This window comes from Genypterus blacodes, unplaced genomic scaffold, assembly GCF_046128005.1.
Source record: "Genypterus blacodes isolate CSIRO-AG114 ecotype Tasmania unplaced genomic scaffold, CSIRO-AGI_Gbla_v1 ptg000092l_1, whole genome shotgun sequence".
In the NCBI taxonomy this organism is placed as follows: Eukaryota; Metazoa; Chordata; class Actinopteri; order Ophidiiformes; family Ophidiidae; genus Genypterus; species Genypterus blacodes.
Window position 1 is genome coordinate 140,535 of NW_027466896.1, and position 19,466 is coordinate 160,000.

General features: G+C 44.2%; 1 protein-coding gene across 1 annotated transcript in view; it reads right to left on the bottom strand.

Annotated features, from left to right (window-relative positions):
- The window catches only part of LOC143007623 (receptor-type tyrosine-protein phosphatase T-like), a gene marked incomplete at its 5' end in the record, with an annotated part of 122,778 nt that overhangs the window by 81,339 nt on the left and 21,973 nt on the right, over positions 1-19,466 (bottom strand). Inside the window, 3 exons of the mRNA XM_076159032.1 lie at positions 1,324-1,600; positions 3,712-3,814; positions 7,329-7,530. Of these exons, the coding sequence (XP_076015147.1) occupies positions 1,324-1,600; positions 3,712-3,814; positions 7,329-7,530 (582 nt within the window). The remainder of the gene's footprint in view (positions 1-1,323; positions 1,601-3,711; positions 3,815-7,328; positions 7,531-19,466) is intronic.

Genomic DNA, 19,466 nt, shown 5'->3' on the forward strand with positions numbered 1-19,466 from the left:
GCACAGTAATGCTGCAGCAAAGGAGAACATTGGTGGCTTTATTTGTTAAATAATTTGTTGCATATTGAAGCAGATTAATTGGAAAGTAGATCACAGAAATCTGCATTGTTTAAATGTAAGAAAACAAAGCAGCATTGTTTCTAATCTCTGAAACTCTCTGACTTCCTTTATATTAAAGGTAAGATGAATCTATTAAGCGTCCCAGCTCCCCTTGGGAATGGATGGATGGAGCAGTGTGTGAAAAACATTGCAGGTTTTATATTTACTGGCAGAAATGTGTGGGTTTTTATGAACGTGTGCCCACTTTTTATCCCTCACTTCCTTATCAAATCATCTGAGTTACAACGGCTGCACAAACACTGCAGCGCCGCGCAAACAGGCCGCAACCTGATTGGATTGTGTGAGATCAAACAAATCAGGAATTCTGATATGACAAACTCGTATAGAAAGTATGCACGTACACACACACACACACACACACACACACACACACACACACCTCTTCACTCACACACACACACGCGCACACACACACACACACACACACACACACACACACACACACACACACACACACACACACACACACACACCTCTTCACTCACACAAACTCATTCAATCATGCGGGAACATACACGCACCCACTTACACATTTTTGTGTGAGTGCATTGTGGGAAATCTGCCTTCTGGAGGATATTACATCACAGTGCCAGCCAGCTTGGCTTCCCCGCGTGCCAAACTGAGTTACCGTGGTTACGGTAGTGGAAAATTAAAACAACCCTCGCAGGAGCGCGGAGTATTATGGAAATTCAACAAAACCAAGTTCAAGTTGTGAATGAGTTATGAGAGGAAGAGGGGGAAGGTGAGCTGTCGGATTTGCAAAAGGTATAATTGCCAGACAAAATGGGGACGCGAGCACAGATGAATTCTGGGAGCGATGCTTCTCACGGAGGGTTCAGAGGGAGTTTGTGTTAGAAGAAGCCATGTAATATTCACGTCCCTGCTTTGTTAAAGGGGAATTCAATCAAAAGTGCTGCTGCTTCACTGCTCTGGATGGACCGGAACGTTCAGGAACGCTGCCGATCAGTCAGATAACAGATTCAACGCCACCGCTAGTCAAGGACCTCAACCTCCAATATGCTGTGTAGGTTGGTCTGAATCTAATAGATAATTCAACTCTACGACTATTGTTATTATTAGACACTACTTTTAATTTGTAAGAGCCGGATTTGTTTTCATATTCTGATGCATGATTGACAGTCGTAGGTTTGAGTTGGACACATCAGTACCATCAGTCAGTGTCGGCAGCCGGAGCAAACTCACCCCATTGGCTCGGCTCATGGCCTGGTAGTAGATGCTGTAGCTCTTGGCGGGCGACAGCGGAGGATTCCAGAAGCCGCCGTAGCTCTTGTTGTCTCCCACCGTGAAGGGCTGTACCACTGTGAGGCTGGAGGGGGGGAGCTCAGCGGCAATGTAGTAGGGCGAGTCCAAGACGGAGGCGTTACGGAAGCTGAAGGGGGCGGAGAAACACTCGGGGGCCTCTGAGGCGGCGCGGCGAGTCTTGGCCTTGCGCTCCTCTTTCACAATCAGCTGGTAGAAGCTGCAACAAGACAGGAAGTTACTTTTAATGGTGCAGTAGATGATGAATGATTGGTCAATTCTTGCAGAGATACAATTAGTGGAGGACAGACACCAGAGTTTGTTGCAGTCTGACTTTGTGACTCACTACATTTACTTGTTATGCACATAATGCTGCAACAAACACACACACATGGACAGAATGTATAGGATTCAGGTGAGGAAATGAGCCCAGAGTCTGAATTGGAGAATAACCAAAGCTTTAAGTGTTTATAAACATGTAAACAAAATAGTCCGATCCTTCTTGTGCATTCAAACAATTAGCCTCTATTTTAAAAAACTGTAATTCAGTCATTTCACTTCACATTTACCTGTAAACCTACAACTGCATCTCCATTCAAGGACCATCATTAAAAACAATTCATCACTAAAGTCAACAAGCGTGAAGGATGGAGGGCTTTCAAAAGTACTGACATGTACGAAACACAAACACGTACAGCATCTGGCAAACGTGTGTGTGTGTGAGAGTGTGTGTGAGTGTGGGTGAGTGTGCGTGTCAAGTCCAGCAGATGCTCACGAGTCTGGACGTGCTCCAGCAGGTGTTTTCGTGTGTGCTTGTGCAAACGCTAACAGGTGTGTGTGTGTGTGTGTGTGTGTGTGTGTGTGTGTGTGTGGTTGTCTTGTTCTCTAAAAGGTCTATATTTGTGCCTGTCTGAGTGGGCCCTCTTGTATGTGTGTGTGTGTGTGTGTGTGTGTGTGTGTGTGTGTGTGTGTGTGTGTGTTTATCATTCTACTCTGAGAGGCTTCATGAATGGGTGAGAACTCCTTCAGCGGTCAGGACAAACGCAGCGGCCCTCTGCAATTACCTCCATCCTGCACGCACACAACTCACTTTACAATTACACGCAATTAGGGAAATGTATGTTTCTGTGAAGGGGCCGAGGCCAATTATCCCCCGCTCCCGTTTCGCAGCTTTCATAAAAGATAATTGCTGATGACCAAAAAACGACTCTCTCTCTCTCTCCCTCTCCCTCTCTCTCTCTTAGCTTTTAGAGGTTACATGGCCCTAGAAGGTTCCGGAGCATCTTTCAGCATCATATTTCATGTGTGCTCTATTTTCAAGCAATAATGAAAAATGCATCCTTTTCTTTGAACTTCAGATGACATCACAGCCCTGAATGTAAAGGTGTAACTTGATCTATGTCATCATGTCACATATGAATCCCCTCCACAGAAGAGGCGAACATGTCGGGGGTCTTATCTTGGTGTTGGTTAGAGAGCGGCTGTATTCTACATTCTTTCCCGGTGCGGGTGATGAATGTAAAGCTCTGCTGTGAGATTTACAGTAATTAACCAAACTCACTGACCCACACTCACAAATCCATTTCCCAGAGTCCAAATTGAAGTGATATATATTCTCTATGCGGCCGGTCGACGTGATATTTCCCTAAAGGCAACCAAAGAATAATGTTCTCCCCCGTGACAATTAAATGGATGAGATCACATGTTCAAAGAGAGATTTTAATTAAAAAGCCCATTGGCTGAAAAAAATGGGAACAGAAAAAAAATAATAAAGAAACTCCATGGCTTTTTTTTAATTTGACTTAATAATCTATTTATTTAGTGAACTGCTATTATGTGCAGTCAACTGGAGACTGTAAGAGTTTAACTTCACCCTGGTGTCCACACTCAGATTCTTATAGAAATACATACAAAATACATCAGATTGTAGTTATTTGCAGGATCGTCAGAATTTTACATTGACTCCATGACTGAGATGTGAGGAGAGGAGAGGAGAGGAGAGGAGAGGAGAGAAGAGAAGAGAAGAGAAGAGAAGAGAAGAGAAGAGAAGAGAAGAGAAGAGAAGAGAAGAGAAGAGAAGAGAAGAGAAGAGAGAGAGGAGAGGAGAGGAGAGGAGAGGAGAGGAGAGGAGAGGAGATGAAAGGGAGAGGAGAGGAGAGGAGAGGAGAGAAGAGAAGAGAAGAGAAGAGGAGAGGGAGAGGAGACGGATAAGCTTGGAGAAAAGACGATACATGAAGAAAACAGATGAATGAGGTGAAGTGATGTAAGAGGAGGAGGAAGTCCTGTTGTGTATGTGTGTGTGAGTTTGTGTGTGTGTGTATGCAGACGTACCTGATGGGGGCCCCACGTGACTGGGCAGGTTTCAGCAGGACGGTGATGGTGGTCTCAGTCTCGTTCAGTGGAGCTTCAGATTCATATTCTGGCATCATGGGGGCTGAAACAACAACAACAACAACAACAACAAGGATTTAACATGAAAGTGTCAGGAGGTAGTACACATGTAGAAGAGATCTTATTCCAATGTCCTATAGAACTCAGCTTTAACCCTTAAAGGTCTCACTCTGTTGTTTCACAGATACAAACGTGAACATAGTGATGGATGAGCTGCTGCCCCCTGAGAAGCTTCATAAATAAACAGTTACATGTGGATGTGAATGTAGGCTTTGTCATGTTTCCACACTGGGCTCTGTCGCAGCATCCAGGCCTTTTTGGCAGCAGCATCAACACGTTCCTCTAATTGCTGTGACATTTCGGTGTTTCACGTCAACGCCTGGCCTCGTGTCTCCGCCTCCCTCCCTCCATCCATCTCCGTCTGTCATCATCATTTAATTTATCTCTTCATCCTTCCGTCCCTGGATGAGATAATGAAGATTGGGGATGGCGTGACATTTGGAGGAAGACGTATGTGTTATTTGAGGAAAGCTTGTTGCCATTTGTATTCCTCGTCATACTAACATGTTCTTAAGATGATGGAGGAACAGTGGAAAGGTCACGCTACATCACTGTAGGTGGAGACAGATCAGGCAACGCTCGACACACAAACACATGCCAACCGCCGACGTTTACACATCAATCAGTGCCCAACAGCAGCAGTATTTGGGTAAAAGCAGACACAGACTGTCTGAATGTGGGTTTAGTTCTCAGACATCATCTTGGGAAATTCGAAAACATTCACGGAGACATTCGTTAAGAATACTGATGGCAAATAGCATCTAAGGGAATGTTGATTCATTACAGCAGCAGTGAAATGAAGCAAGGCGGTGTAGCTGGCTTGCAGCACGGCCCAAAACATTAGAAACGTCCACTAACTGCCTAAAGAAGCGCTGCCAAAAGGGGGCAGCACTTCACTCTGAACATCCCCGGGATGGCAGCTCTCCCCTGGATGTAACCGTCCATTTTTAGCCTCTTTCCCTGGTTGCTGTTGGCAGCAGAGTCTCTCTAACTCCTTACTTTGGAGGGGCTTCATGTTTACAGATTTATTTCACACTAAGCCGCGTTCAAGACAACACCATGGCTGCAAGAATGGCTCTAACTTTATGAGGAAAGGCTTGATTTACACAACATTCACATAGAAGCTCAACACAACAAAATGGGATTCTTTATGTTAAAAATGTATAAATCCCAGGTATTGTCACATAATAAGATTGAATAAATGTGAATTACTAATAAAGGAGGCAGAGGTAGAAAAGGCAGGTGCACTATGTCTTGTTAGTGACACTTTAAGTCTGAGAGTGTAAAGTTATAATCACATTGCCAATAAACCCTAATGCTTCCTCCGCCTGCTTGTTGTTGCACTGAATGTGTATCAGCCTGCTGCAGAGAGCTTGGCACCTATGTAGAGCCTCTCTGGGTACATAAAACCTACAAAACAAGATTGATGCTGTTCTCTCTGCTTCATGCCACTTGTGGATGAAGTCAGGTTACAGTCATCAATTATGTAAAGAGATTAGAGAACATAGAAGCAATAACCTCTCTTCTGATTTCCCGTGGGTGTAGATTGCTGACTCTTAATACATTTATCTATTAAAAGTAGATAAAGACTAAAATGAGATTCTGGTTAAATCAAAGATTGAAGACAAAGCGCTCTTATGCAAGGATGTGCACTATTGCTTCCCAATGCCTGATTTCCTTATAAATCAATGCAGAATCCAAAAAAAAGACAAAACGCAGCCTGCTGATGCCAGGAGTGTCATCATTATCCCTCTACAGCGCAACAGAGATATTTAAATACCTCCGTACTACATTACTGTACTACATTACTGTCAGACAGAAACATGGATCATCATAACTTAGGAGTTAGGAGAAATTAGGCACTAAGTAATGCAATACTGTGATTACTTCGCTTGATAAAGTCGATGTGTAATGCTCAACTGTTTGATTTCTCAGAGATGATATAGCAGTAGTAGTAGATTGCATACACACACACATATGAGACCACAGTGCTGAGAGAACAGAGGCTTGTTGCTGCCCAAGTGAAGGAGTTGGAGTCCGTCTGAGTCTTGTTCATTAGTTAAATTGCTCTGTGGAGTTGTGATGTGATGTGGTATCAATCTGTCATGGTGACGTGAGACCTGAGCCATAAAAGGCCTCAATTTACCAGGAGATCAATGTTCCTGCTTTAACCTCTGAGCAGGAGCTCTAGGAGGGAGCTGGGATTCAAACCGTTGCTCGGCCCAGCTGAGGAGCTTTGGGCATCTAATCGGATTCTTCCCCAATGCCCTCCTGCAGCATATCTGCCTGGGGAGAGACGGGGGGAGAACGAAGGATACACCAGGGATTAGGTGGCCAGTGAGAAGGACATCTGGGCTCCATTTAACACGCTGCCTCCATGACCCAGACCCAGACAAGCCAGGCCTGGAGACAGACTGGCACTGTTAAATAAGTCCTGTCTGGGTCAAAATGTGTTATAATCATGACTAAACCTGCTACATGGATCAGATTTTCAGACAACATGCATCAGTAACACCGGTTACTACTACTGCATGAAATCCAGCATCAAACTTCCAACTCAGACCCTCTGTGGACTCATAAAGGCGTCAGCAGCGGTGGCATTGATCCTGCATGTATCAGTGGATGCAGCTTGCTACCCTGAGTCTCTCCTCTGTGCATTTATGTATGAATGTATCTTGAAATGGTATTAATATTATGAAACAGCCACATCAACACACCGACTCAATTCATCACCACATTATGCCGGGAAACTTTTGATGATACACCGGAAAAACTTTCCACATAACTTCTCTTAACCAAGGCGTGAAGTATGAACCTGAGCTTCAGATTAGAGAATGTAGAGCAGCGATGCAGGTTTATGTGGCTGGCAGCTATAGTGAGCGTCCTGGCTGCTAAAGGTCACAGCACTGGCTCAGCTTCAAATAGAAATAACATTCAGGAAAGGTAGAAGAATAATCACAGACCCCCTTTTGGAGCGGATTAGAAAAGGAACGAGTGGGAAATAAATATGGACAAATGGAAAAAAGATAGAGAACAGACGGCCAGATAAATAAAAAGTCAAATGATGAATTCTGTCTGAATTAAATACCAAGTAACACTCATGTCTTTGTGTTTGAGAATAAAGAAATGGAATCATATAAAGACATTTGGCATTTCCTGCCAAGTGGTTGTTTCTATAATGTTTCCTTTTTTCTGTCATATTGACATTTTCGATGAATATGGAGGTTTTAAGATGAAAGAGAAAGTCATGTAAATATGGAAATTGTCACCCAAACTGAGAACCTGTTTTGTCTTTATAGCTACTATTATTGCAATTATAAGCCTGGACAACTAACCACTAAATACATTTGTAAATAATAGAGAAGGTACATTTCATCAGTGTTTATGTCTCCTGTCTCACACCAGAACATTAATCTGGGATAAGTGATCTTACGTCCTTCCTGATGAATGTCACAGACAGACAGACAGACAGACAGGCAGACGGACGGAGACTCTACCTGCTATCTTGGTGGAGATGCGGGTGGTGACGGGCGGACCAAAGCCCTTGTTGGTTGAAGCTTTGAGGGTGAAGAAGTAGGTTGTCCCTGGATAGAGGCTGACGAACAGGTGGTGGGTCTCATTCCTCAGTTTGAACACCCGTCCCCGTTGGGTGGTCAGATCAGCGCTGGGGTCCAATGAGCTCAGAGCTTTGTACGTGATCTGGAGGGAGACACACACACACACACACACACATTTGTTTCAAGCGTATTTATTGATATCTGACTTGCGACAATTTATCAGTCGTATTTTTTTATCAATTTGTCCAAGTTGCCCTCTTGAAGCTGAAAGCTTTGTGAATCTCTGGGTGACAGATGGACCCCCAACCACTTCCCCTGCCGCTTCCAAACCCATCAACCATCTGTTATGAAACCTACAGTTATTCCTAAAAATCAATTCCGGAGATTCACTACAGGTTTGTCTTTCTTCCTGTGAATTCCATTTTTAGATTGGAGCGAATTGAACAAATTGATTCATGGTCACTAAAGTGGTTGAAGCTCTTCAAACATTCCCCTGTTAAGAGAACTTGTCAATGTTTGTGGTAATGTTGCTACTGGCAAGATTCCAGACCCCACAAGTGTCAATTATTACACACAAGGACACACACAAACACCAGAGAACAGCGGCTTGTTCTGACTGTACAAAGATTATTGATTGGATATAGAAATAGATTTTGTAGCAATCCGTCTCTGCATCAGAGTCCGTCTTTCCATGTCCAAATGAGAGGACGTGATAGGCAAAGGTGGACAGGGACAGAACTCCAGTGGACCAGCAGGTAAGATGGACAGAACCAAACCCATCAACACTAACAAGCTTTCTGTTCGTTAACTCCATGTCGTCAAGGTTCCATTTTAATAGCAAAAACAAGCGAGCGAGATGATGCAATGCTGTTCACTCAAATGTAACCCGGGACGTTGTTTCCCTCTTTTTGACCACGAAGCTTCACCAAGATTGGGCCGAGAAGCATTTAGAAGTAAGATATACAGGTGTTAAAAACAAGCCTAGATCAGGAGTCAAGTCTCCTCCTTTGGCTTTGTGTTTTATAATCATAGGTATTTATATCAAACGCCACAAGATGAAACTAAAACTAAGAAAAGAAGATAAGTTAGGAGAGAGAAAGAGGAAAGGGAGAGGAAGGAGAGAGACAGAATAGACATGGAACAGGATCGAGGGGTTTAGCCAAGCAAACAAATGCAAAGTGAGAAATGACTGAGTACTGAATCACAAACACGCTAAGCGATTATAGATTTAACGCAATGCACAAAACTATTATCTCAAAGTATCTGACAGGTTCACAATATTGTTCTGAATCAGCACGATTAAGATAACAAGACAGAGATTCAAATGGAAGCTCGGAGCCTGTTCCTGCTCACATAGAGTAAGAGGAGCTCAGACCTCAGACAGCTCAGAGTGAGAGTGCTTACCAAGCTGGATGTTTGTGCTAAACGGCTAACTCAGAAGCTGAAATTGTGGTGGCTGTTTTGCTAAGTGTGTGTGTGTGTGTGTGTGTGTGTGTGTGTGTGTGTGTGTGTGAGCCCTTATGCCGTTTTGGTGAGAGAGCATTGGCTTTGCTCCACTGCCACTGAGAAAGCAATTTTCACAAGGGAAAATGCTAACATACAGAAAATGATGGTGAGGAAAGAGAAGCAGGCAGAGATGCTAGTATACTTTCAGATGAAAACGTTTCACAAAATACAAACAATTCTGGTTATTTCTTGAGGTGATGATTTAATGTCATTAGGCTTCGGTATTTTCTTCATACTTCCATATATCTGCTCTTGAGGATTGACCTGAGTTATGAGAAGCGAGTCCCAAAGCTCCCAGGCAGCCTGAACGCAGCGTCAGGCTCCATCAGGGATGCCTGAGGGACGGTGGACAGTGTGATGGCTCTTGGCCCCAGCTTGTAAGGCTGAGAGTGGGTCGGGCCCTGTGTGGTGCCACTGTGGGGACGCTTATCTTGTTCTCCGACTGAAGCAAATTGGATTCCAGTTTGTGTAACTAAGCATGGAAGCCTCCTCTGGGTCCCTCATGTCGTGTTACTCTTCCTACTCACACATTAAGAAAGTAGCTTTGCTTTGCTTTTAGACGTCTAACACATCGCTGCACAGATCTGCTGCCTGAATCTGAGTGGTGTCATTTGGTTTATATACCATTACATTCATTTGAGAGACTGAAACAAACTTAGAGGAGGGAAAAGTTTGAGTGCTTTGTTTTTTGTTTCATTGTTTAAATTTTTCATTTCAATCATTTAATCTCTCCAATCAGTGAATTTCAGACAGAGTGCAGGAACAATGGAGAGTTTAGTTCTCCACTTTCCTGACAGGTAAATCTCAGTAAAGGCCTCTCAGATTGGGGAATTTGGGAGAAATCTCTCACCAAATAGAAGCTGTGTGTCCAAACGGCCCGTGAGGCCGTCAGAGGAGCAGCATGTGGCGTCTCCCAGGCCCCCGAGTCGGCCTGGCTGCCTGAATAAAACATGTTAAATCAATAGCTATTTATACAGACTGGGACTGAGGGGCCGCAACAATAAAATATTATCTATTTCATCTACACTGCAGTTTTGCTTTGCACATTGATGGCTGTTATTTTAAAAGTGGTGAAGAGCTCTAAATGTTTATGAGCTGTCCACACATTCTCTCTCTCTCTCTCTCTCTCTCTCTCTCTCTCTTCATCCCTCTCGCTCTCTCTACCTCCCGCTCTCTCTCTCCCTCTCTCTCTGCCTTCCTCTCTCTCTCTGCTTTTGTCTCTCTCTCGCTTTCCCTCTCTCTGCCTCCCTCTCTCTCTCTCTCTCTGCCTCCCTCTTTCTTTCTTTCTTTCTTTCTGCCTCCCTCTCTCTCTCTCTCTCTCTCTCTCTCTCTCTGCCTCCCTCTCTCTTTCTCTGCCTCCCTCTCTTCCTCTCTCTCTACGCCTTCCTCTCTCTCTATCTCCCTCTCTCCCTCTCTGTCTCTCTCTCTCTGCCTCCCTCCTTTTGCTCTTTCCATTTTGAGTGGAGGTCTCTCTTGCCACTGATGTAAATATTAGCTCTATCCTCTCCACCTCAGCGTCGACTCTTTCTCCCGTCTTTCCTCCATTTTCACTCCATCTCCAGCTTCTCCTCTAAACTTCAGCTATTACTCCTCCCCCCCCCCTCTCTCTCTCTAACGAGGGGAAGTTTGGCTCATAAAGTTAAGGTGTGTTCCCTCTTTTCCATCCTCTCTCTCTCAATGTTGCCCTGCTCTCCCCGTGCCCGTCTCTCTCGCTTTTCCTCTATAGTTGATGTACTTGGAATTGGTAGAGCCGTAAAGCTCAGGTTGTTTTATTGGCCAATGAAAAGGCAGGCGTGCAGTGGGGCAGTGCATCTTGGGTAATAGAGTGTACGTCTAAGGGAATAACTCAGCGGCGGGAAAGTGTGTGTGTGTGAGTATGTGTGTCGGTGATAGAGTAAATGATAAGAGGGAGAGAGGTGAACAGAGGGAGGCAGACAAAGGAAGCCAGAAGAGAGAGAGAGAGAGAGAGAATATAAAAGTGAAGATAAGAGAGGAAGAGGGAGATCTGAGGAGGATGCAGCTTTACACATTCAGGCTGCAGTGAAGCCACCACATGTGTGTTTGGGTGGATTTGCATTCCTTTGTGTTAGTGTTTGTGTGTTTGTTTGTGTGTGTGTATGTGTGTGTGTGCTCATGCTTGTTGTGTAGTGGCGTGCTGGCGTCTCGTGCAGAAACCAGCATGTGCATTTGTCCATGAAGGAGATTGATGCCGGTGACTATTAGGAGCCGTAGCTTCTACCCAGCATCCCTCTTCATCAGCCACGCCACAGACACAGCACAGCATCTTCTACTCAACCGCAGCATTTTGAGCTCATGCCAAGTTTTATGGAAATAAACAATGTTTACGAGTCTCCATCGCTGCTGTACAAATGCTATTTCTATTCAGTTTAGTCATTCTCCATTTTTTATTCCTGGCATTTGTTTTATTAGAGAATGTGTAACGGCGTCGTTCTTCACTATCTGCCTGCTGTTTGCTGTCCTGTTGACTCAAGCAGAATCTCACTGTGTTATCTTCACTATCATTCCTTTCAGGGAGATTTACATTTGTTTGTGTTCTTTTACGTTTTGGGGCATTAAGTTATCTGACATGTCTAATCTCACAACTATGTAACTGTTACATTATCATCTATTTATACAGACCAGCACCATTGGGTCAGGACCACTGAACATCACATTCACTTCATCTACACTGCAGTTTGGCACATCGATGATGAACTCTGACTCGATTTTTAGAGGCGGCACATTTTCCTGCCCTTTATTTTGTGTTTACTCTCATAAAACCCTCACTTTCTTTGCTCAAATGCCTTATAAGCAAACATCATTGGACGGAGAAATGGCATAGAAAGACCTCTAGAGAAACCTCTTATATGATAATATGTAAGGAATGAGTATTGTTTCTTCCATGAACACGATGCTAATCCTTACACTGTGACCTCTGTTTGGTTTGTATACTGGCGAGTGGTAGTTTAGTTTTGGTTTTTTAGTGAAATGTGGAGCAGCTAGGATGAAAGATCAGCCTCCACCTCCAGGCAACAATGTTCTGCTGGAAAACGGTGAATCCTTCCATCCAGGTCGGGAGTGAGTTCTACCCAAAGTGAAAGAGTTTGAGTATCTCAAGATCTCATTCAGGTGTGAGGGTGAGATATGGTGTGAGATTGTCTGGCGGATTGAAGCAGCACCTACAGTGATGTGGACGTTGAGTCAAACTGTCTGATGAAGAACAGAGCCTGAAGGAAACATTCTCAATTCTCTCCTGCATAAGGTGCCAGGATTCAGCCTCAGGGCTAAGAGCGTGGACATCAGGAGGGAGCTTGTAATCGTAGCCGTTTTCCAGCCTCCATCTGGGTGGAGACTGCAGGGCAGACCTGAAATATTCTGGCGGGATTACATATCCTATCTGGCCAAGACATGTCCAGGTATTGGAGGACATTGCTACAGAGAGAGACTTCTGGGCTGCTTTGCTTAGCCTCCATGACCCAGATGAGCAGTGGAAAGTGAATGGATATGGATGGAATACATTATGTCTGTATGTCTCTAGGAATAAATGTAGAAATAACTTGTTGCCAGACTGAGACAGACTGAGACCCTAGGACGAATTTTAGTCCCAAACACATGCAGGTCTCTTTCTCTCCGTCTCCTTCTCTCTGAAATGGAAACAGCTGTCAGGGATTCCAGGGGAGTAAAAGCATTGTATGTCTCTGTCTGTGTGACGTACCAGCAACATTTCACATATCATAGAGACGTATAGTGAAACCATCTCTCTGTCTCTGTGCTCAAAAATACAAAAAGTCTCAGTCAGGAGTCAAAAAAATGGATTTTCTGAGATCCCGAAAACACAAAATAAAAGTGCCTCTGCTGACACAATGTATCCTGCCTCACTTTACCTGTCTGTAGCTCCAATATGCAGAACACACACAGTACAGATCTCTTTGTCTCTACACTCTGACACTCACTGTCCTGTCCTCTAACTCGGCAAGAGTTCTGCCGTATACACAATTTATCAACACTCTCTTAGAGTTGAAACACAGACAAACCGAGCTGAACCTCCACAACCCTTGCCGCGCTGTAACCTATTAGGCCTCCATTGTTTAAGTTACAGTATTGCTCTTTATAGACGCTTCTAGACTTTTCTTCTGCATCACCTCTTTAAAATGTCAGCCGCTCTGGGTCACTGCGAATAGGAAAGCAAACACACAGACATTCACACACACACAGAGGAATACGCCTCTCAGTGCTAATGTCAACACACATACACACAAAAGCAGATACAAATAAAAATCCTCCACAAAAATGCTAGCATAAGCACTCTGGAGCGCACGAATGCAAATGTGGGTACACGAATGCTGATGCATACGTATACACAAAGAAAAGGAATGAGATCTATTTTCCCACCATTGTTTCGATTGTCCCTATCCAGATGAGATACTGAGAGAGAAACAGAGAGAGAGACACACACACACACACACACACACACACAGACAATGGTCCAATAATATTTCCTAGCTCTGCTGACGCTATTGTTGCCAAATGTGAGTGAGCGAAAATAGACAGAGAGAGATGGCGTGGGGGTGTAATGTTGTCTGATAATATTTCCTTGAGTCTATTGAGCTCATTGTGATGAGCACTGCCGAATCAAGAGGAAGTGGGACAGTGAGAACACGAGTAAGATGGAGGAAATACACGAGCACAGGACGAAGGAGCAACAAATTGCGAGAACTACCCTGTGTGTGTCTCTCTGTCGTCTGAGATAAAGACTGTAATCACCTCATGTGTTCTTCCTCTAATATCATTAATCTTCTGTGACTTAAGTTCAGATCAACAAACTTCAAAAAAGTACAAGTAGAGAGTTTGAGTTCCATGAAATAGAGTGACGCATGTTTGAACTTGATGTTCACCCTTGAGAATCGGAGCTGGCAGCCTGAAGGTAAACAGCCTGGATCAGGATTGAAGTGACACTTGTTTGACAGCCACACAGCAACTTCCTGCCAACTGAGTGAAGACGAGTGACAGGATTCACCACAGAGATCAGTCAGCCTATAGGAGCGACAGGGGCGCCATATGGCTCTGACACGCTGAGATTTAAATCCACTTCCTGTCAACAGCTGTTTGGTTTTGAAGGCCTCAGCATTGACGATCAACAGTTACTAAGGGCAATAATGCCAGGAACTTTCTTTTAGCACCTTTATATCAAACACACTTCAAGTCATATAATGACACAGCCTTTCATACCTCAGTCCGGCTTTAAGCCTCAGGTAATGAAGGAGAGAAACAATGACACTAAGAATGGATGAATAAATAAATAAACAAACAAAAACCTCCATCAGACCTTGACCACCAAGAAAATAAAAGAGAGAGAAATGGAAAATATTACAAACCAAAAGCGTTTGGAGGATTTTGGCTCTAGATCTCTGGGGACGTGTGATTGGACAGAAAGATGGAGGACGAGCCCCTATTGGCAGCAAGGTAAGAAGTCAATGATTGATAACTTAGAGCATGTTGGATAATCCTCTGTGTGTGTGAGTGAGTGAGTGAGTAAGAGTGGGAGAGTGAGAGTGAGAGTGAGAGTGAGAGTGGGAGAGTGAGAGAGTGCGAGAGTGAGAGAGTGAGAGAGTGAGAGAGTGAGAGAGTGAGAGAGTGAGTGAGTAAGTGAGTAAGTGAGTGAGTGAGTGAGAGAGAGTGTGAATGAGTGAGTGAGTGAGAGAGAGAGAGAGAGAGAGAGAGAGAGAGAGAGAGAGAGAGAGAGAGTGAGTGAGGGAGAGAGTGAGAGAGTGAGCGTCTTATCCTCTTCGATTACTGGCTGTGTTTCATTTTCGATCCATTAAGATGATTTATGCGGATTCTTTCAGGCCTTGTTTCTATTTTCTTATTTTTTTATTAAGTATTTCATGTAATGGATATGAATGTAACATTATGTAGCACCATTTAACCCATTTAACCTTTTCCAACCGAACATTCAAGGCTTTTGCTTGCACACACATACAAATGGAAAGAAAAGAGACAATAGTACATAGAGACAAACAGCGGTGTAAGTAATACTGGGCCACTCCAGACAAGCAGTGTGAGGGAGTAAATGGGGCCAGCAGCTCAAGGACCTAAAAGCCACTAAATATAGACTTTTATCGACAGAAAGGAAAACAATACAGCACGAGAGGGAGAGGGAGGTAGAGAGAGAGAGAGAGTGAGAGAGAGAGAGAGAGAGAGAGAGAGATGGACAGAAGAGGAGGTGTTTAGTATCAACGTTGTGACTCGGCCTCAGATTCCAGAACTCTGAGTATGTATGCAAGTGTAACACCAGATGAATCATTCTCTGGGAAACGCACACACACACACACACAGAGGCAAACACACCCCACAGCTCTCTACAGGGAGCCTCTCCACGTTGTTGCCGACTCTAATCTGAGCCCTGTGTGTGTGTGTGTCTCCTGCACTCACAGTGAACTTACTGTAAAGGAGATCATGTTGAGCTTTCAGTCTCTACTACAAAAACCCCTCAGGTCAAATACACACCAAGCTGTCAGCAAACTATACTTCTTAAAATGCAGCCGTATCTTTAACAAGGTCACATTTATTCAGATGTGGTAGAACATCCATAACACTTTCACTGTAATTAGATGCGGAAATGTTCGTATTTAGACTTCTAACTTGCCCTGAAAGCTGCTGACCACCATCAGGCTGCATTTAAATCATCACTTTGCCATTTGGGTTCTGGACCACTCCTTAGCTTTCCCTTTTAAATAGTGGAGCCAAGCTGCTGGTATCAGCCAGTAAACAGTCAACACAATCGATAGTGAATTCACCTCAGGCGGCTCGGGCTCTCCTAATGAGAATCAATCATGCCTTTGTATAGAAACCAGCGAGAAGAGAAGAGATGGTAACAACTATATGTCTGGTGTTTCTTCAGAAATCAACAGCTTGGAACAGAGTAACTCACTGGAATAAATGTCAAGCTGGTTGCTAGCATTGATTTCTGTGATTGATTAAAGGGCCGACGTGAAGAGAGAAGAATCGGAGTGAAGATATTCATATACAGGCCGGGGCCAGAATAACTACATACAAGGAGCCTTTCACTTTGAAGGCAGTGGGATTGAACAGCTCAGTTGGTCAGAGGCTTTATTGTTTCCCTTCAATCCTGTTGCTGGATATTGTGCAGGTCAAACTCTGGAGGAGACATTGGATCTTATCAGCCCCTGTTTGCAGCAGGAGAAGGCGCCTGTCTCTCTTTCTTAAAGGCCACATGATTGTTTTGCTATTTTCCAGTATTGTCCTGTAGTGTTTACTTGAGATTCTCTGCTCGTCCTCAGTGGACCGGAGGTCAGCGTGGATCTACTGTGAGGGGAAAGTCTAACAGTGGCACTGGACGGGTATAGAACCCTCAGAAATACAGGTTTAGGTGTACAAACTCCTTAACTGTCACCAATTAGAATGAAATCTGAGGGAGGAACAAAAGAACAAACCAACACCAGCACTGACTTCTTCCTTTAGAAATACCCGCCAACACCACTTACATGTAATGCAACATGGAATCCTTTGGCTAAGTGGTTGGTTTAACCACATCAGTGAATCTGGGGCCTCGTGATCTGCTTCAGCGCTTCAGTCTAATCAATGTTAGCACCAGCATCTGTACAGCTAGCAGGGGTTTGGGAGTAACGCAGTGGGAACAGCAGGGACGCTCGCTAACTCACCGAGGGGGTCGCTTGTATACGGACAGTGTGATGAAGCAGGCAGGGAAGGGACTGACAGGGTTGTGATATGTGTGTGTGTTTGTGCATGTGTGTGTGTCTACTTCAGTAACATAAACAACATAAATTAGCATTAGTTTTAATTTGTCCCTCAGGCTGATATTCTCTGGTTCCACAGGGAGAATGTAAAGTGAAAGTGTTCTCTGTTCTTCCCTTTTCTATCCTGTTTATTACAGAAGAGGCAGTATTCCTATTAGCAGCCCCGGCCCTCCCCTGAGGGGAACGTGTGTGCTGTTCAACTAAATGAATTTAGAGTAACTAGTGGAAGCCTTGAGCCAGACATTCTGAAAATATTAATTTGCTTTCAATTAAATACAAGAGAAATGAAAAAAGTAGAGATTGAAAGTTTTATTCATTTGTATTTTATAGTTTAAATGATCAGTAATTATTTTTCCTCCTGTCCTCTCTCACATCCTCTCTACTACCTCTCCTTTCCCCAAGTTGTCCTCTATCCATCCCTGTATGAATAGAGGACAGGAGGAGATGAGGAGGTGTTGGTCTCTTCAGATCTCATCCAGATGTTTCCTTTAATCCTGCCAATAGCTGCAATTATGGCAATACATAAAAAAACAAAGCCTGACCTTATTTGCACACTGGACTGATTCATGATCAGCTATGTGACGGAGAGCAAACATTCACCCGCTCACTGCATATATTCTGTCTCCTCTGCAGTTCTTTTTGTCCTCACGCTTCTCCTCCTCCACCCCTTCACCTCCCCCTCTGTCCCTTATTCCCACCTCCCTTTGTCCTGCCTGTAATTCATCTGGTTCCCGTCCTGAAAGCAGGGGACAAGAAGAGGGGGGGAAACAGAAAACACCAGAGACAACAGAGCAGCGACGGGCGAGACAAGAGCCCCTTTAGATGTTGCAGATGATGCCTTTAATCCTGTCAATAGCTGCAATTATAGTAATTATCCCTAATGGCAGCGCATTGTGCAGAGGCTCTGATATGTTTAACAGATGACGCTGAGTCGTGCCATCTCGGCTGAGCAGGGAGGGCAGAGAGCGTTGATTCATATTAATGAAACGGACACAAAACAAGGCAACGCTGATGATGGTCCTGAGAGGTTCAGAGACTGAAGAGAGTGCTTTTCAAGGTCTAATGGAGGTCTAGGACATGTTCCTGAGTGGCCTTTGGAAGCAACAGTAGCAACTCTAGATTCATGTCAGGAAGAAGGCTTTACATGCACAATATAGTCCAATTTCCTTTTGTTTGTACTGCAATTAAGGCAATTTTAAGGCAAAGATACAACGTCTCTTAAACAGGATGCTGACGTTCTCTGTACACACTGCTGTACATGACACGTGGCTTTGTGGTAGGATGAGCACGCTGCATGTGGAGTTGGCTTACTACAGTCAGAACAGCTCCAGTAAATCAGTTTCTAGTAGAGGAACTATACTCTTGTTTATGTGGACTGTTTGTCCACAGGGAATGCTCAGGGTTAAGTGCTTGGACCCCTTCTCTTTGCCATAAACACAAACTCATACAACATAATCATCCGCTCACATGTCTCCTCTCACTATATGAGGAGGCTCATCTGGGCAAAACAACATCTCACACACTTACTCAAGCACATAATTCTTCTTTACACTCAATCTTTCCATCTTAGACATAATTTGCTCTGTCTCTCCCCCTCTCTCTCTCCTCTCTCTCTCTCTCCTCTCTCTCTCTCCTACATGCAAGCTGGCGACACCAACACACACTCGGAGTGAGGTCGCCTACGTGATGCAATGATGGAAGACGTTGACAGGAAACAGAGGAAGGGTCAATAATTCATTATATAGAGGCTCAACTCAACTTCAACCTGAGAAACCATCTCTGGGCACAGACAGACACACACACACACACACATACACACACACACACACACACACACACACACACACACACACACACTGTTGTTCCATCTTGCCCTCTCGCTCACTCCTAAACACCGTCTCTTAGGCTGTCAGTGGACACGTCTCACCTCCATTGGCCCTACTTTGTCTTTGTCCCTCACACAGCCGTTCACACTCACCAGTGGACCTGTGTTCATACCTGATTCTATTATTAATCATTGCATTAAGTGTTTGGATAGAGTTCAGACATGTGACCCATATCTAATACCTGATACTTAACAGTTGCATCTCCATAGAGACCATTGTTCCTGAGTCACAATGAAGCTTTTTATCATTTAAAACACAAAATTCTGTTTTCATCTGCAGTGAAAATGTGTTTCAGTCCCCAGCCTCACTTTAAAGGCCTCATTTACTCTTCAAACGTTCCCCTCCATATAGACCATCTGACACTGTGAAACTTCTCTAACTCCTCTCTACAAAGAAGACCTTTCTCTGCACATTGATCCGTTTTTCTGTTTTACCTGAAGCTTAAGCAGAACCTCTGTGTGTGTCTCCTCATTTTCTCTTTTCTTTAGCTTTACCGCTTCTCCTCACGGTTCTGTTTTGGAATCATTTCTTAAATCACAGCTTTTGTAAAATGATGTCCAACTCAAACACTCCTCCGTCACAGAACTCTGTGTTGTGATCTTCAGCCTTACGTGTCTTTGTTTCTCTCTCCACCTCTCTCATTTGGAGGTGGTTGAACTTCTCCATCTAGGCCTTTCTATCTGGCTGGCGGCGCTTGACAGAGGTCTGAGGAGTGTGTGGCTGCACACACACACACACACAGGCAGACGTACACAGACAGACAGACGCTGCTCCTTCTGTCTGCAGATGTAATAAAGCAGCGTTTCTGACGGAAGGCCAGCCGGGGTGAAATGAAAAACACTGGATACCGGAGAGACGTCAAACACGGGATCAAACTAACAACCCTCCGCTCTGTAGACTGTCACAAT